Source organism: Lemur catta, chromosome 25 (assembly GCF_020740605.2).
Source record: "Lemur catta isolate mLemCat1 chromosome 25, mLemCat1.pri, whole genome shotgun sequence".
Lineage (NCBI taxonomy): Eukaryota > Metazoa > Chordata > Mammalia > Primates > Lemuridae > Lemur > Lemur catta.
The window spans coordinates 4,422,893-4,438,415 of NC_059152.1; the positions used below are offsets into that span (position 1 = coordinate 4,422,893).

Genomic DNA, 15,523 nt, shown 5'->3' on the forward strand with positions numbered 1-15,523 from the left:
CTGGTACTTTAATTTTCACATTTCCTGCAGAAATCACTTTCCCCGGGGCCTGCTTGAAACTGAAATAAAGTTGAAACTCTTAGTGTTTGATGAATTTAAATCATACAAATCCACACTGGGGGGAAAAAAAACCCACATTGGTAGGAAGGCTTTGGGATAAGGGAAAATTTTCATCCTAGTGTAAAAATCATTGTTATTATAATAGAGATGTCACCTCAAATTTACGTAGCATCTTTTCTCTGAGAGTTTAATGCTTTTGCGTGTTCATTTTCATGTTATTCTAAGGAAGAAGGTGAGAGGGGTTATTGTCCCGGTCTTACAAATTGAGAAAGGAAGGTATCAGGGTGGGATTCCTTGGGCAGTCCATGGATAGATCTTCCCCAACTTTCTCTCGGGCCTTCCTTCCAGCCGATGATGCTGCCAGAGGGTGAGAAACATTCCCCAAAATCAAGGCCAATTTTCCGATGGAGTGGAAAAATATTCAATTCTCCCATTTCAGCAGCAAGCCGTTTTGGAGGTCCCTGTTTCTCCTCTGCCTCCTGCACGTCCGGCAATAGCTCTGACAACCCTGCAGTCCCCAGCCTGCAAAGAGCAGTGCCTCGTTGTGGTTGAACAAATAACATGTTCTGGAAACCCAAGCAACCCTTTTGTAGCTGGGAACAGAGAGGAAGAGCATGCCAGTCAGTAGAATCCTGACGGGGTTGCAGGTCTTGCTGAGCCGGAAGAAGAGAGGCCAAAACATGTCCTCCTCTGACACTCTCAGAGAATGTTCTGCTGTCTATATATTTTTTTTAAATAGATGATAGGATCAAAGTCAGAAAAAGAAATAGTATTATTTTAATCTTAGATTCAACTGGTAAATATACGTAGCAGACAATGGTAAATGTAATCATGGTAAATATATATTTGCATAATGCAAATTTTATTACTTAGGCACAAACAGGATGTTGATTTCAGCTTCAGATTTGATCCGAGATGTGACCAGATCAAGGAATTCAAAGTTTATGTGCCTCTAAAGAGAGAAAAAGCCTCATCTCTAAAATGATAAGATACCAAAGGTTTGGGAAATATATGAAATGTTTGCAAAGAGCTTTGAGTTCTTTCTCCCCATGCCTAGCCCTGCGTCCACTTTTAGGATGAATGCACTTGAAGTCACTTTTGCTCCTTCCAGCTCTAAGTTTTTGTGATTTTTAGATTAGTTTCCGTGAAAGACCACGGGCCACAGAAATCTGTGAGGGGAGAGTATCAGACACACACTGGAGGTCCTCAAATAAGGAAGAGTCATCGGGCCATTCTAGCCATTATATTTTTATAATTTGAATAACAAAATTAGTTCATTATTTCAAAAGCAACCAGTCCAGAATGCAAATTTTAAAATGCAAGATACAGATGTAAGCTTGGAACTGTTTTTGTTTATCAGACTTAAAAGTTATGTTATTTTAGGAGAGAGAAAAAAATGATATATGTTTTGCTGAATAAGAATAACAATGTGAGGATTGAGTGCCTTCGTCTTCAAGGGCGTTATTTGACTGACTTTTAAACAGAAACACTTCAATCACTTCAAATCCTTCCAGGCTGGTCAAGCCTACAAACCGCCCGTCATACTTAGAATAAAGAATTATTTTTACTGCAAGATAAGCACCTTTACAAAGCAAACCGAATAAATGATGATAAACCCTCCCTCTCTCCCTCTTTTGCACAGAAGTGATTCTAGTACTGGTTTGAGGCATCCCTCAAGTAAAATAACATATAAATAGAATGTGAGAAATCACCACATTTTCTAGACTTCACACTTACCATGAAAAGCAAAACTTCATTGTGACCCAACATATTCCCTAAATTTTTTTTTTCTTTTAACCTAAGGATGTCATCTAGTTCGATGTTGTTTATGTCATGAGCCCCCAGAAATGCCTCGGTTCCCTCATCTGCCTGCTCAATCCTCCCTCAGTGGAACTGTGTGGTTTGCTGGTGCAGAGTGGTACGGGAGGGCCAATCTCAAATGCAGTTTTCATTTGAAACTTGCTTCAATTTTTTCAGAAGGGTAGAAATTCAGACACAAAACAACTTGGCTGGGAAAATTCAGTTGTGCAATGGTGTCAAAATCGCTCGAAGCCTAAAATTTACCCTCCTATAGTAAATAAAAGGACATTGAGGAAAATAGAGAGCAGACTATCAAGTATGGATTTGAGTTTGAGTCTCAACAAAAATCAGAACCCAAAGGAATATTGCATCTGCCAGGCTTCGGTTTCTTTCGGTTTATTCAGTTGCAAAATCTTGAGGATTTTGAAGAGATCTTAAACAAATTTTACACCGAGGGCTCGAGTATAATGACTCTGCTTTAAATAAAAACCTGTACCATCTCTCCCTCCTGTCCCATGCTTAAGTATGAGACCGTCTTTCTCAAAGCCAGGTAGTTATAAAAATAACTTTTATAAATTAGGTTTTCTTGAGATACGATTCTATGCTCAAATTTCTTCTATTTGATGAGGATTTTAAGTGACAGAGAAACCATTATAAATTAGAAAAAATGGATTTCTTTTACACTAAATACACATAGATGGCACTAACTTTGATGGTAGCTACAGCTCACAAGCAATGAATACTTTTCTTAAATGCTTTAATTATCTATCATTGTACTATTGTGCTTTTCCCAAAATTGCCTAAATAGACATCCTTAGGAAGCATTGCTGTCTAGTAAACGCACAATTGGCATTTCAATATTACCAAACAGCTCATTTACATGATATAGTTCCAAAGAAATGGTACACAGAAAATGTAGACATATATTTTGAGTCTGTTTTTAAAAACAAATTTTAAGAGATTCAGACAAAGAACTTAAATGCTCTCACTTTGATCAAAGATCATTTCAAAACATGAGGCATACAAAAATGTTCGGGTCTTTGTAATAATCCGCTCAAAGGTAAACTACATTAGGTATGATTTTTAAAATAAAATGAATACATCCTCTTTTACAGTCTTAAGTAATATATACTAACATTAATAAATCATACATGCTTACCATACATTCTTTTAAGCTCTGCCACATAGCAAAAGTTAGCTCTGGTTTGGCATAGCACATATAAATGAGGTTATGCTATTCTTTTAAGTTCAGTATTATCGTATATGCATTGAGTATCAAAACAACAGATTTAATCTGTGCTATACATGTTTACCAATATTCAAACACATTTTCCACGCTCCACTTCATATTAACTACAAATATATCTTTTAAAAACTTGAATATTTTTCGGCTGATATGACTTTTTAAAATTCCTGTGTATTCATATTAACCATGCATATTGACATTTAATAAAAGCTACTTGATTTAATGATTAACTACAGAGATGATAACAAACTGCAAATAAGTCATTTCCGTGAATGGACTCTCTATGGGTGTCACACGGCCTCTCAAAGCCACTCTAAATATCCTCACTGAAACTGTTACTGACTAATGTGCTACATTTTAAAGCCAAATTGGGTTTTCACTCCTCTCCTGCCAAACTAACTAGAAAGAATGCCTCCTATAGCAAATTGCAAGGTTAACTGCAAACCCATTCCTAAGGATTAGAAAAGGAGAAACCTTATTTGGCAAAAAGGGCCCAAATATTCAAGAAAAATTTTGGTCTTAAAAGGATTTTTTTTTTTAACTACCCTTCAGCCAAAGAAAAGTACCATGCTCGAATAAACCTAGGAATTATTAAAAAAAAGTTACCTGGATAATTCATCCCTCCTAACCCTCCAAAAAAATGCTGATTTCTTTCAAGTGCTTGAATATTTTAGAAAAAACTATTCTATGAGCCTGAAATAACTGGATAATTAATTCAACAATTTATTTAGTGTAAGCAGATAATTTTATAAGGTATTTAGGCTTGGGGAAAAAACAACTTTTCATGCCATTGTTTCATTTCTCTGACCTCACCCTTTACAATATTTTAAATTTGGAGTTCAGCTTCTTTCACAAGAAATTACAAACGATAAGATTTTTTTAAAGGGTTGGTTTGCAAAACTACTAAAAGTTTCATTTCTAAAGTATCTCTGAATATGAATTAATATTGCTCAAAACCTTTAGTGTCATCAATAGAATCTGACTGCTTTAGCAATCATTTAATAATATTAAGAAAATTTTAGCAGGAGTAGGGGAGCTAGAAACATAAAATGTTTCTTTTTATGGAACTAATTTGCCTGGAAATCAAAAGATTAGTGGTTCTACATTTTAAACCAAAGGATCACATACAAAGATATTTTGCCGTATTTCTGTAGGCAAAAGGTAGAAAAATTTAACATAAGGGACAAAATCCTGTCAGTGTAATAAACTTGGACTATAGCCAATATGAAACCCCTAAAAGCTATTTGCTTTAAAAAATAAAACTATTGCTTTAAAGATGGTATCTTTAGCATTTTAATGGCAAATGACTTTACAGAAAAGGATGAAGCTTTTCTCTTCTGCATTTCAAAATTCACATTTATTCCATGCACTGTACCTTACCAGCAATTTCAAACACTTCAAAAAACATTTATAACAAAATTTTAGATTACTATTTACAAATTAAAATCTAAAATTTTCTGAGTTTCCTATTTAGAGACATATAAAAGTTTCCCTCATTAAATTAGAAATCAAAGAATGTTTTAAGCTTTGTAGGAATGAAATAGTCATGCAATGCAGGAAATTTTTAGATCTTAAGACCGTTTCTAAAAATTTCTTATCTGTACAATGGGATTTCTTAAGTCAAGTTTTTGTATAGTTTATGTTTTGTACAAAAAAACCTTGGAAATTCAAGATTAAGTAGTGTGACTTCTTGAGCAAAAACCAAAATAACTTTTCTGGGATGGTAGTTCAAAACAAAAGATTTACTTGGAAAATGACTATTGTGGACATCTTAGTGTGAGTTATATAATTTTAATATAGTGTTCACCTTTTTCTAAGCTTTCAATAACCTGTTTGTAGAGAGTCATGACAAATCTGTTAAAGAAAAACTCTACTTGACTCACCTATTCATCTGATAGCATGATTAACCAGAAAGGAAATTGGGCCCACATCAATCCAGAGCATAACTGATTATCTAAAAGAAACAGATGTTTTCAAAAGTAAATAAAACCACATATTTAAAATGTACTTATGTATCAGCCAGATGTCAAAGGAGGAGGAATCAGTTTTAATGGTTTCCAATGTGATACACGACAAATTAATTTTCTAAGTGGAGCAAATAAACTGGTTCCTTCATTTCACTTAGCAAATGTGATCATTTGTGTAATTAATATTCTGTTCTAGTTTTACAAAGACTGTTTTAAGAAGTTATTTCTTCTACATTACACGTCAAAATATTGTTTTTATAAGTATATCCAGTTAAGCTTGTTAAAGTAATGTTCCTTGTTTAAAATTAGACGCTAGTCAGGGGACTAAATTATAAACTCTCAACATTTTCAGGAAGCTTTGAGATACTTTGACTAGCTACTCTAGGAATTGAAAATAAAAGGTCTCTCCTCTTTTTAATAAGCTTGTAACTAGACAAAAAAATCATTTTGTGGAGGTCAAATGTACATTCCCTTTTCAGGTGAAACAACGTTAGGCTGGTTAAAACCAAGTGTGAGCTGCATATTCTAGAAATTCTGTTTCAATAAAAAAGAAATGCAGGATTCCAAACTGTAAATTATTCATTGCCCTTTATGACAAAATCTTTGTGGATTCCTACCCAAAGCCATCAAGGCGCTCATAAATGGGGAATTTTCAAACTTAAGACCTTACATCCTACTTCTATAGAGGTTAAAAATACATAAACCTTACTATAGGGCCATTAAATACAAAGGTATTTTACTTAATTTTGACAGTAGTGATGTAAAACTGTATTTTCATTATGTGTCTTTGAGGTTGGAAGCTAGGGACAGCTACAGATTTCAGGATTTACAGAATCTGTGGGCATTCGGCCCTGCTCACACTTAGGGCTGTCTGTGACAATTCCTCTGCAGTACGGCTGCATGTGGAGCCTTGTCAATTCCCTGGGTCACCCAGCAACACTTCCCACCCTGACATGGACCCAACTAGACAAGCATGAAGTTGGGATGATCACAAAAAGTAGGGGACAGAGTTCTTTTAATGATGCATGTAATTAATTACATTTTTAAAATTAAAACTTGAGAATTAAAACCTGGGAACTTTCGAGAGTTCTCCCAGCAACAAAAAGTATGTATATAGCTAATCTTGAACAATTACATTCCTAATTCAATTGCCTAGAACTCCAGTTATTAGCCAAGCAGTCTTCCAAATTAAGACATCCGGTCTCCGCCAATTTTCCACTTAAACCAGAACACAGGAGAATAGATTTGACCAATCAACTTAGGATAAAATAACACATGAAAAGTGATTTACAGTGTATGGAGTAGTAGTTCTACAGCTGTATTATATGCAAGACCTACGCTGCCACTTAGAAGTTTCATGGACTCACAAGCTTCTAGGGAATTACCTCTATATTCTTGATCTAGAATGTAGAAAATGGGTCACGTTTTTAAAATGTGCATTTAGTGGAATGTTTAACACATTTCCATCTGAGTGATTTAAGGATAATTTCATAAACTCTGAATAGAATTGATATTAAAGATGTCGTGTATGATACATATTTGGAATCTATATTAATACATAATCATAATAAAACTACACACGAGATTCTCAGTTCATATAATTTATTGCAGTTAGCACACAGTTTAAAAATTCACCAACACACCAATAGTACAAAACTAAACAGCATTATAAGTTATTCCCCCCTCAGGAAAATAAAACATACTATGATTGTCAAAGCTAGATGTCAGTCTAAGTTTTAGAACAAAGGAAGAATGTGAACCTAAGGAAAAAGCAATCACTCACAATGACCACAAAAAGAAAATCCAAAAGAAAGTCCGTTTTCTCACAGACATTGATTGTCTTCTCTAAATTAATAAAAATTATTTTAACATAAACTGTATTTAAAAAAAACTAGAAACTCTTCAAGTAACTAAAGATAATGCTCCAAGGCCATTTTCACAGCTTTTTTTGTTTGTTTGTTTGCTTTAAATGCCATTACAGCCAAATTAACACACATTTGACCAAATATTTCCAAAACAGTCCAGCAACACACAATGGAGTTTTCCATTCAGTATCTTAAGCACAAAAATAGGCTATGTTTACAGTAGTTAAGGCGATCAAATTTTAAACAAAAGCAATTAAAAAAAAAAAAGGGAAAAACAGCAAACGTTTTCCATGCTACTCCCATAGACCTTATTTGTAAGTGCAAGACAGGAAAACAAACACTGTGCAAAATGCTTTTGCCCCGCGTGCTGGTCATTAAAACCACACGTTGGGCTGCAGCCTCTGCTGCCGCGATACACATAGTCTACTAACCCCCTTCCCCATGTCAATCAAGGCAGTCCAGTCCTTTCAGCCTGGGGCTTTTTCAGTCCATAGAATCTTTTCATGAGTAGGGGGGTGAGGGGGTGGAGGGTGGGGGGGAGGAAGGGAGGGAGGGTAAGGAAGAAGGGGAGAGAAAGAAAAGGGGAGCAAACAAAAAAAAAGAAAGAATGACCTATTGTCAATTTGTGCAGTAGTTATTCTAAAAATGCTCAACTGGGTAAATGTGTACACCTAAACTCTGAGCTGGCATGGGTCTTGTGCAATTAGAAGTTTGTTATAAATGCACACTGCACATGCAAATCTTTAAGCCGTTTGTAAACATTTATATTTTCCTTGTTATGTAGCGAAGTTATCAATTTGCAGCTTAAGTTTTTATTCAGCTTAACAGTTTCAACTTAAAGACAGTGGGAAAGTCAATTTAAATTATATAAAATAAAAATAAAAACAGTGCATTTACGTTCTTAACACCAGTTTTTTTCCAAATGGTGCTATTTTTCTAAGGAAATTAAATAATTTTAAACTCACTTGTTAAAGTTATACAATGCAAACAAAGACAAAAAATATATTGAAACTCATGCATTTCTGTAGCGTTAATATTTACTTTTCAAGACTCAACTAAGAGCATCAACACAACCTGTCAAGTTCTTTGACAACCCCCCAGCCCATGTAATCAATTACAGTATACAATAACAGTAATTCACATTTTTAAACACACAGTTCAACACTGCTGAAGCTGCAATATCCTTTTTCATCCCAAGCAAACCTTCACAAGACAGGGTCCCAGTGATCCCAGTGTACTTGCAGAATTTCTCTCACTGGGAACCGTCAGAAAACCAGAAGTTGCCACAGAAAGTTTTAAGTCAACTGCTTGTTTAAAAATAGATAATCCAGCATTTCAGAAATTTTCCATTTGGGTCTAAAAGCATTCAGGTTTCCAACAGCCAGAAAAGATTCATGCAATTTGAGACATATAAAGAGGCTAATCAAACTGGAGGGAATTTCTACTTGTAAAAAAAAATTGTCGGGGGGGAAAAAAAAGAGCTCAAGAGACAATGCAGAGTTGGCAAATTAAGCCATATGAAAGCATTTTGTGATAGGACGATTTGTTTAAAAGGTTCTTATTGGCTTGCTTCCCCTACCCCCTCGAAGGAAAAAAAAAAAAACCTCTCTATTCTCTGACTTGTTCTAAAGTTTCTTTTATCAGAATGCTAAATTAGTGAGATTCTCATGCTATTCTAAAGTGCAAAAACAAGTTAATATCCCAACTTTTTAGTTCCAGGAAACAAGACTGCTTTTAGACCGTACCACAACTATATAGAGATCTATTTATATATATATATATATATATATTATTTATATATATATAAAATTATTTCCAAAGTTCTTGCGAGCTATCTTCTAAGGTCCAGTCTCTGACAGTGGGCAAGCTCAGGGCTTCGCTTTTGACAGACAAGGAGTTCACCAACTCACAGTGGAACTTGCGAATGTGTCTGTACAGGTCTCCGGACTGCGTGAACCTGCGCTCGCACCACTTGCAGGCGTGCGGCTTCTCGCGGGTGTGCACCACGGCGTGGCGGCTCAGGTTGTGCGAGTACTGGAAGCTCTTGCCGCACTGCGTGCACGTGTAGGGCTTCTCCCCCGAGTGAGTCCTCTCGTGGCGCTTGAGGGTGTACATGCACGAGAAAGTCTTCCCACACAGCGAGCACGTGGGCACGTTGACATCGGCGGCGGGCTTGCTGCGGATCCCGTCCTGCTCGCGGAAGTGCGTGCTCAGGTGGATCTGCAGGATGTGCGGGCTGGGGAAGACCTTGTTGCACAGCGGGCACATGAAGATCTGGCCCGCGGGGCTCAGGATGTTGGAGACGTAGGGCAGCAGGCTGCTCTCCATGCCCCCCTCCACCTGCACGCGCTCGTTCTCCGGGGTCATCATTTCGTCGTCGCTGGCTTTGTCCTCCCGATCCAGCTCCCTCAAGACCGAGTCCTCCCTCAGCGGAGCCAGATGGGCCGGCTCATACTGTACCCTGTTATTAGTGCTCACACTTTCTTTCACAGTGCTATGTTCCATGTCATAGTCATTAGTGCCAACATCACTCTCATCACAGGAAGCCTCTTTCTCCACCTTCACCTGCACCAGGTTGCTTCTCAGCACGTCCTGTGAAGAGAAATAAGAGCTGTTCAGATTTTCAACTCCTGAAAGGCTGGACTTGACAGACAGGTCCAGCACACAGTCAACATCTGCCGAATCCCTCACGGAGGTGACAGACCTCTGGGACAAAGACTCTGTTGAGCTGCAGGGGCTGGCGACTGTTTTTCCAGCTGCTGTGGCGTGTGGCTCTGCCTCTCCGCCAGCCGGGGGGAGGCCTGCTGAGTCTGAGGGCAATCGCATCCACATGTTCCCAGACTCAGCTGCCAAGTCCCTTTTGCTGGGCAGGATGTTCAATTTTTCATCTTCTCCTTCATCTTCATCACTGGGCAAATCGCCTGCCATGTGGCTGCTGCCATCGGAGAGACTCTCGACTTTGTCCGAACAACTTGAAGCATCTTCTTCCTTTTTGGTGCTGTCTGCCTCCGTGGTGGCTTTCTCTTTCAGCTTCTTTTTGCAGACTTTGACAATGTCATACATGTGGAGATAACTGGCAGCTGCTAGCACGTCTTCAATGGGCAAGTCTTTGAACTGGAGTTTCCCTTCATACATGAATTCAAGCAGGAGAGCGAAAGCGGGGGCTGTAACAATGTCGCTGTTCAGATGAACAATGTCCCTTTTGTCCAGCTGGTCCTTGTAAAAGAGGTGGAAATACATGCTGCATGAAGCCAGTACAGCTCGGTGTGCTCGGAACTGGGCATCTCCCACCAGAACAGTGCAGTCACAAAGAAAACCCTGGTGTCTCTGCTCGCTTAGACACTGCAGCAAATGTCTACTATGGTCTGGAAACTCCATACTGTCTTCATAACCTGGAAAGAGAGGAATTTCACATTAGATCCTGGTCAGGAACAACTTTTCAGCACTCTAGTCCCCATATAAAAAAATAATTCCGCTTTGGCCGCCGAGGTACATGTCCCTGAATTTTAATCAGGCTTATGACTCAAGCACTACCAAATCACACGCACAAGACCTAAATGCGAGAAGAAAAATGGACACTTTGCGAACTTCCTCACCCCAGCCAAACCGGCTCTGATGTATCTCCACTTTCCCTGAACTTTTAGTCAAGTCTGAAAAGCCTTCATTTAACTAGAGTTTCTTACTAAGAAGAATTTAGATCTCTCTCAGAAGAAATTTAATTAACTCTACTCGTCAAATTATGTCCTGCAAAACCTACAAAACAGCTTTCATTTCAGAGAGAACAACTCATATAATGAACAAAGAAAAGCCCCAAACATATTCTGGAAGATTCAAGAAAACTTGTTCAGACATCCTTTTTTCTCTTATTACTTTTGATACTGAACTGTACTTACAAAGCACAGTTTAAACACATACACATTTGGCTGAATCAAGAAAAAAAATGAAATTGCATAATTAGTCCAGAAATTAGCAAACAACTTACTTTTAAAGTCAGAGTGTTACAACAACAAAAGCCCTGCGTATAAAAACAGATGTTAATGCCTTAAGATTTGCAGGTATAGCACACATGTACGAGATCAGAAGGAACTACACCAACAGATGGAAAAGATCATCTTTACTATGAACAAATCCAAAGATTTTTTTTTTAAATGAACTGAGAAAAAAAATGGTTATATTTCTTTGTGGAATCCGTACTTCTAGAATATTAGGAACCAGAGGGGCTTTATTTAACTCTGAAAATTTTCATCTAAACTTTGATCCATTGCAAGGCAAAATGAGTTCCATATTAAAATTATTAATTCAAGCTTTTTAAAATAAAGGCATACCACGCTTAAATAAAATTCAAAAGCTTTTACAGGTTCGACATTAAAAAAAAAGCCTTTCTAGAAAAAAGAAACTAATTTTTTTTTTTCTGGCTCTGCCTTACCTCAGTCAACAGAAAATACTTTGTTTCAATATAACTTGATATATTTTGTTTTCCCACTAGCTTCTATTCTTTCAAATATGCATCGTTGCCCTTGTTCTCTGCTGAGGGAGGGTGAGAGGGAAGGAGAGGAAAGGCAAAGATGTGCAAAGGGTCAGAATTCAACTACAGGGGGTGAAGTCCGTGAGATAAAGAAAACCGACTTCCCCTTTCCTGTGACCAGCAGCCAGGCTCCAGCCACCCATCTCAGCAAGTGCATTTTGGGAATGGATAGACTTAATATTCCGAAATTGCTTCCCTCCTTCCTCTACACTTTGTCCAAGATAGACTAAAACTTTCAACCTAACCCCAAACACATTCTGCAAGATGCCACTGCTGGAATAAACTAAGATTTACAATACAATCACTTTAAGTGCCCCACAGCTAACATCAATCCTAATCCTTGAGAGGGCTAAAAATAAAGACTGGAGGGCAGCTCACAAGGTAGCCGTGATCAAATTAGGAGGCTGAGAGGACAGAGAGGGACGAAGAAGGAAGCTTATAAACATCTGATCCAGCTGACTGTGGCCATATGGCAGCTGCTGCCCAGATAAAGAGATTAAGAATAGAGGAGTGCGATTACAGCTGTCTGGCCAATTCAGTCAGCTCAAATCTACAAGTTCTAAATTAGTCGCTAACACAAAAACTCCTGCAAATAATTATTGTTATGCTGAAATAAAAGATCTCTTAAATATATATTTGAAAGAGAAATGAGGAAACCAGTCAAACTATTCTCCTGGGGACAAAAGTTTGGGTTTTTTTTTTTTTTCCTTCTTAAAAAATCTTCAGTTTCAAAAGCACTACAGCTGCATGTTTCAGTAGTGCTGCTGAATGTTTTGAAGAATAAAGTTTCACAGTGGAATTAATTACACAACAATCTAGCTTCTTAACTAGAATAATCTTCTCATATAAGTTTGAATGCTGGATTCCAGATAGTTTACTATTTCTCCCCCCACCCCCAAAGCAAAAGGAATCTCAACAGCAGTGAACAACAACAACAAAAAAAAACCCATTCTAATCCAAAGTGATCTCAAAAAGCAATATTTCAAAGCCTTTCTTAACATTTCAAAACTTGAAATATTTCTGTGTCTTAAAGTTATTTACTCGCTCAAGTAAAAGGGATAAAAATTAAAACTAAACAAGCTCAAGACTTTTAACTCCAGTAAGATGCTCATTTAATACTCAATTTCATATATTATTCCTAAACTGGGTTAGAAAAGTAATGTGATTTTTTTTTAAATCAAATAAACAAAACACCAAAACAGAAATATGCTCCATCTAATCTCCTGCTACTCCTACCTTTAGGACACATAAACCTGATTAAGTCCTTTCCTCTGAGTCTTGCTGGCTCCAGGTCTGTTACATCGGTGGAAAAAAAGCAGACTAAGAGAGACAGATGCAAAGTGGAGATGATGTTAGAGAGGAATGAGATACCTTCTCCACCACAGATCCGCACACACTAACTCCCTGTCTGTGTGTTAGAATAAAAGGCTGAGGGATGGCAGGCTGTCAGCTGCTCTGACATCATGTTCAGATGGAAATGCTACCTCCAGCTGTGCTCCTTTTAATGCCATATGCTACTCCTCTACACTCCTGCCACCAGCTTTTTCTTAGGAGAACTTTTCTCTTCTGTTAGTATAAACAAAATACTTCAAAGTCTTCCTTTTTTTCCAAACTTTCTAACAGAAGAAATTGAAAAACTCAGCATATGGAGTTCTACTGTATTTATGGAATAGCAACACTTCTGTCTTAAGTTGGTGGACTGGCTTATATACTGACAGCACACTCAAGCCACGGTGCTATTCAGGAAATCCAGATTCACTTTTATTTAACTCCAACGTTTAGTTTCAAAGGCAGTTTAAGGATATTTTTAAACCAACCCATTTGACATCTCCAGTCCCATTTCAACATTATTACCGCACTTTTTTTTTTTTCTGCTGAGATAATGGTATACATGCCTCAGAAATGCTGGCAGACTTATTCAGAACTATTACTTCTGCCTGGGTCACCTTATTATCTCACTCTTATTTAACTACTTATCTCCAACCACCTTCTTGGTAAAATTTCTCACACTGCCACAGTGAATGCAAATTTCAATTCTCGGTACCGACAAGCTGAAACTGCACTTTCTGAAATCCTGGAAAGTACTTCAGTTCAATGATACCAATTAATAAACTGATACAACCTGCTACAGCCACTTACGATGAATGCTGCACTTGCCTATCTGATATTTCTGCTCAGAAAAAGCTGAACCTTGCCTTCCCCTTGATCTGTGTCCCATAACAATCTTTTTTTGGGGGGTCACTCTATAATGTTTATGAACAGAAGAAAATCTTTCAGAGGGAAAGGGGGGTACAAAAGCCAGGTCTAGTAAGTTGGGGAACTTTTTAGTTGGAGTTTATGGGTCTTTTCTAATGGCTGATGAAAGTGTAACGTAACCCGGGCTGGGCTGGCCGGGCTGACCAGTGCAGGGTGCTGCGACATCTATGAATGTCAAATGCATCTCCACAGACTCTGGGGAGGGTGAGGGACAGAAGAGGAGCCGAGCCCTGAGGCACCAGCGTCCCAGCCCAGGTGATAACCACTCCGTTCCCATTAGAGAGCCATGGCAGAGAGTTAAAGAGTAACAAAACCCAGCGACTCTGTCCTGTCCCCCTGGCTCTCCCTCAGTCACAGACCTAACTTTCTCTAACTTCGCAGGGAATGACATAATTATGAATGCCTCTTTGGAAATAAATTTCTTCCCAGCCACATAACCTATTCTGCACAAACGCCCTCGCCCCATTCCAATATATCAGGCATTAATCACCCCATTTACCCAGTGGGGTGGGGGGGTGAGTGACAGTTTAATGAGTCCCAAGCACCGCAATGGGCAACCGACTCCCACTCCACAAATCAACCCCTTCCCGTCTTGCTACCGCGGACCCATAGAGGGGTTTTTTTTGGGGGGGGCCCTGTTTTTCAAAGAGGTAGGGGCGGGGGTGCCGAGTGGGGAGTGGGGCAGAAATGCAAATCTTGACTGAGTTCGCTGTGCACAAAACGCACGGGGAAAGAGGAAGGTTAAAACCACAGGGAAGGAGGCGGAGGGCGTAGAGCCGGTGCAGCAGGAAAACACCTCCAACAACAGACGAGAGAACAGACCCGGGTCACGGCAACAACAAAAGAAAAGTCGTAAGAAGCAGCCGGCGGGAGGAGGGTGGCTGCCACCGCTCCCCCGACGCCAAGGCGCGCGAGCCCCCGGGGCCTCCGGGCAACTGCACCAGCCCGGGAGGGGCCCCCTCCCCCGGCCCCCTCCCCCCGGGCGCCACTGCAGCTGCACCGGTCCCCGGAGCCGCGGCCGTCCCGGGCGCCACTGCAGCTGCGGCGGCTCCCAAGCCCCCTCCCCCAGCCCGCCGCCCTCCGCACCCGGGAGGCGCCGCCGCAGCTGCACCGGCCGGGAGCCCGCCCCGCGCCGCAGCTGCACCGGCCCGGGGGGGGGGGGCGCGGCGCAGAGCCGGCGAGCCCGCACCCCGCCCGACCCCGCAGCTGCAGCGGCCCCGTCCCCGCGCCCGGGCCTCCCGCAGCTGCGCCGCCCCCCGCCGCCCCAACAGCTCCGACCGCACAAACTAACTCCACTCGCGGGGGCGCCCCCGGCCCGGCCCGCCCTCCGCCCGCGCTGCCCCGCCGGCCGCGGCCGCACAGCTGGCGCCCCCCGCCCGCCGGGGGGCCGGGAGCGGAGAGGGCGCCGGGGCAGGGGCCGGGGGCCGGCGCCGGGACTCACACGGAGCGGCCCTAAGTCACCGCGTCCCCGCCGCCGCCGCCGCGTCCTCCGCCTCCTCCTCCTCCTCCCGGCCGCCGCCGCCGCCGCCGCCGGACTTGGTGGGCTTCCTCCTCCTCTTGCCCCCCTCCCTCCCTCCCGGCCCCCCCACCCCCCAATCCCGGCTCCGTCGCCCGCTCCCCCCGCCCCTCCCTCCCACCCACCCCCGCTGGCAGCCGGAGGAGCGCGGCGGAGCGAAGAGGGCCCCACTCTCAACGGCTCCCCATGGCAGCAGCCCAGCGGCGGCCGCAGCCTGCCAGACACAGCGAGGGAGCGAGCGAGGGAGCGAGCGCGGAGCCGCCGGGCCGGGCGGGGGGCGGGGGGCGG

At 41.2% G+C, this 15,523-nt stretch overlaps 1 protein-coding gene across 2 annotated transcripts; it reads right to left on the reverse strand.

The window, feature by feature from the left end:
• Positions 1-6,658: 6,658 nt before the first annotated feature.
• On the reverse strand, positions 6,659-15,506 carry ZBTB18 (zinc finger and BTB domain containing 18). 2 transcript variants are annotated; one of them, XM_045537207.1, is made up of 2 exons: positions 15,161-15,506; positions 6,659-10,330 (listed from the first exon to the last, which is right to left on the reverse strand). In XM_045537207.1, exon 2 carries the CDS (start codon positions 10,314-10,316, stop codon positions 8,748-8,750), a length of 1,569 nt encoding a protein of 522 aa, XP_045393163.1. In that variant the 5' UTR covers positions 10,317-10,330; positions 15,161-15,506; the 3' UTR covers positions 6,659-8,747. The 2 variants fall into 2 exon arrangements, with proteins under 2 accessions (XP_045393163.1, XP_045393162.1); XM_045537206.1 differs by having other exon boundaries at positions 15,361-15,480.
• Positions 15,507-15,523: the final 17 nt, after the last annotated feature.

Bases quoted from the DNA above. Each gene is read 5' to 3' on its own strand.
- ZBTB18 (XM_045537207.1), bottom strand. From the start codon at position 10,316: ATGGAGTTTCCAGACCATAGTAGACATTTGCTGCAGTGTCTAAGCGAG.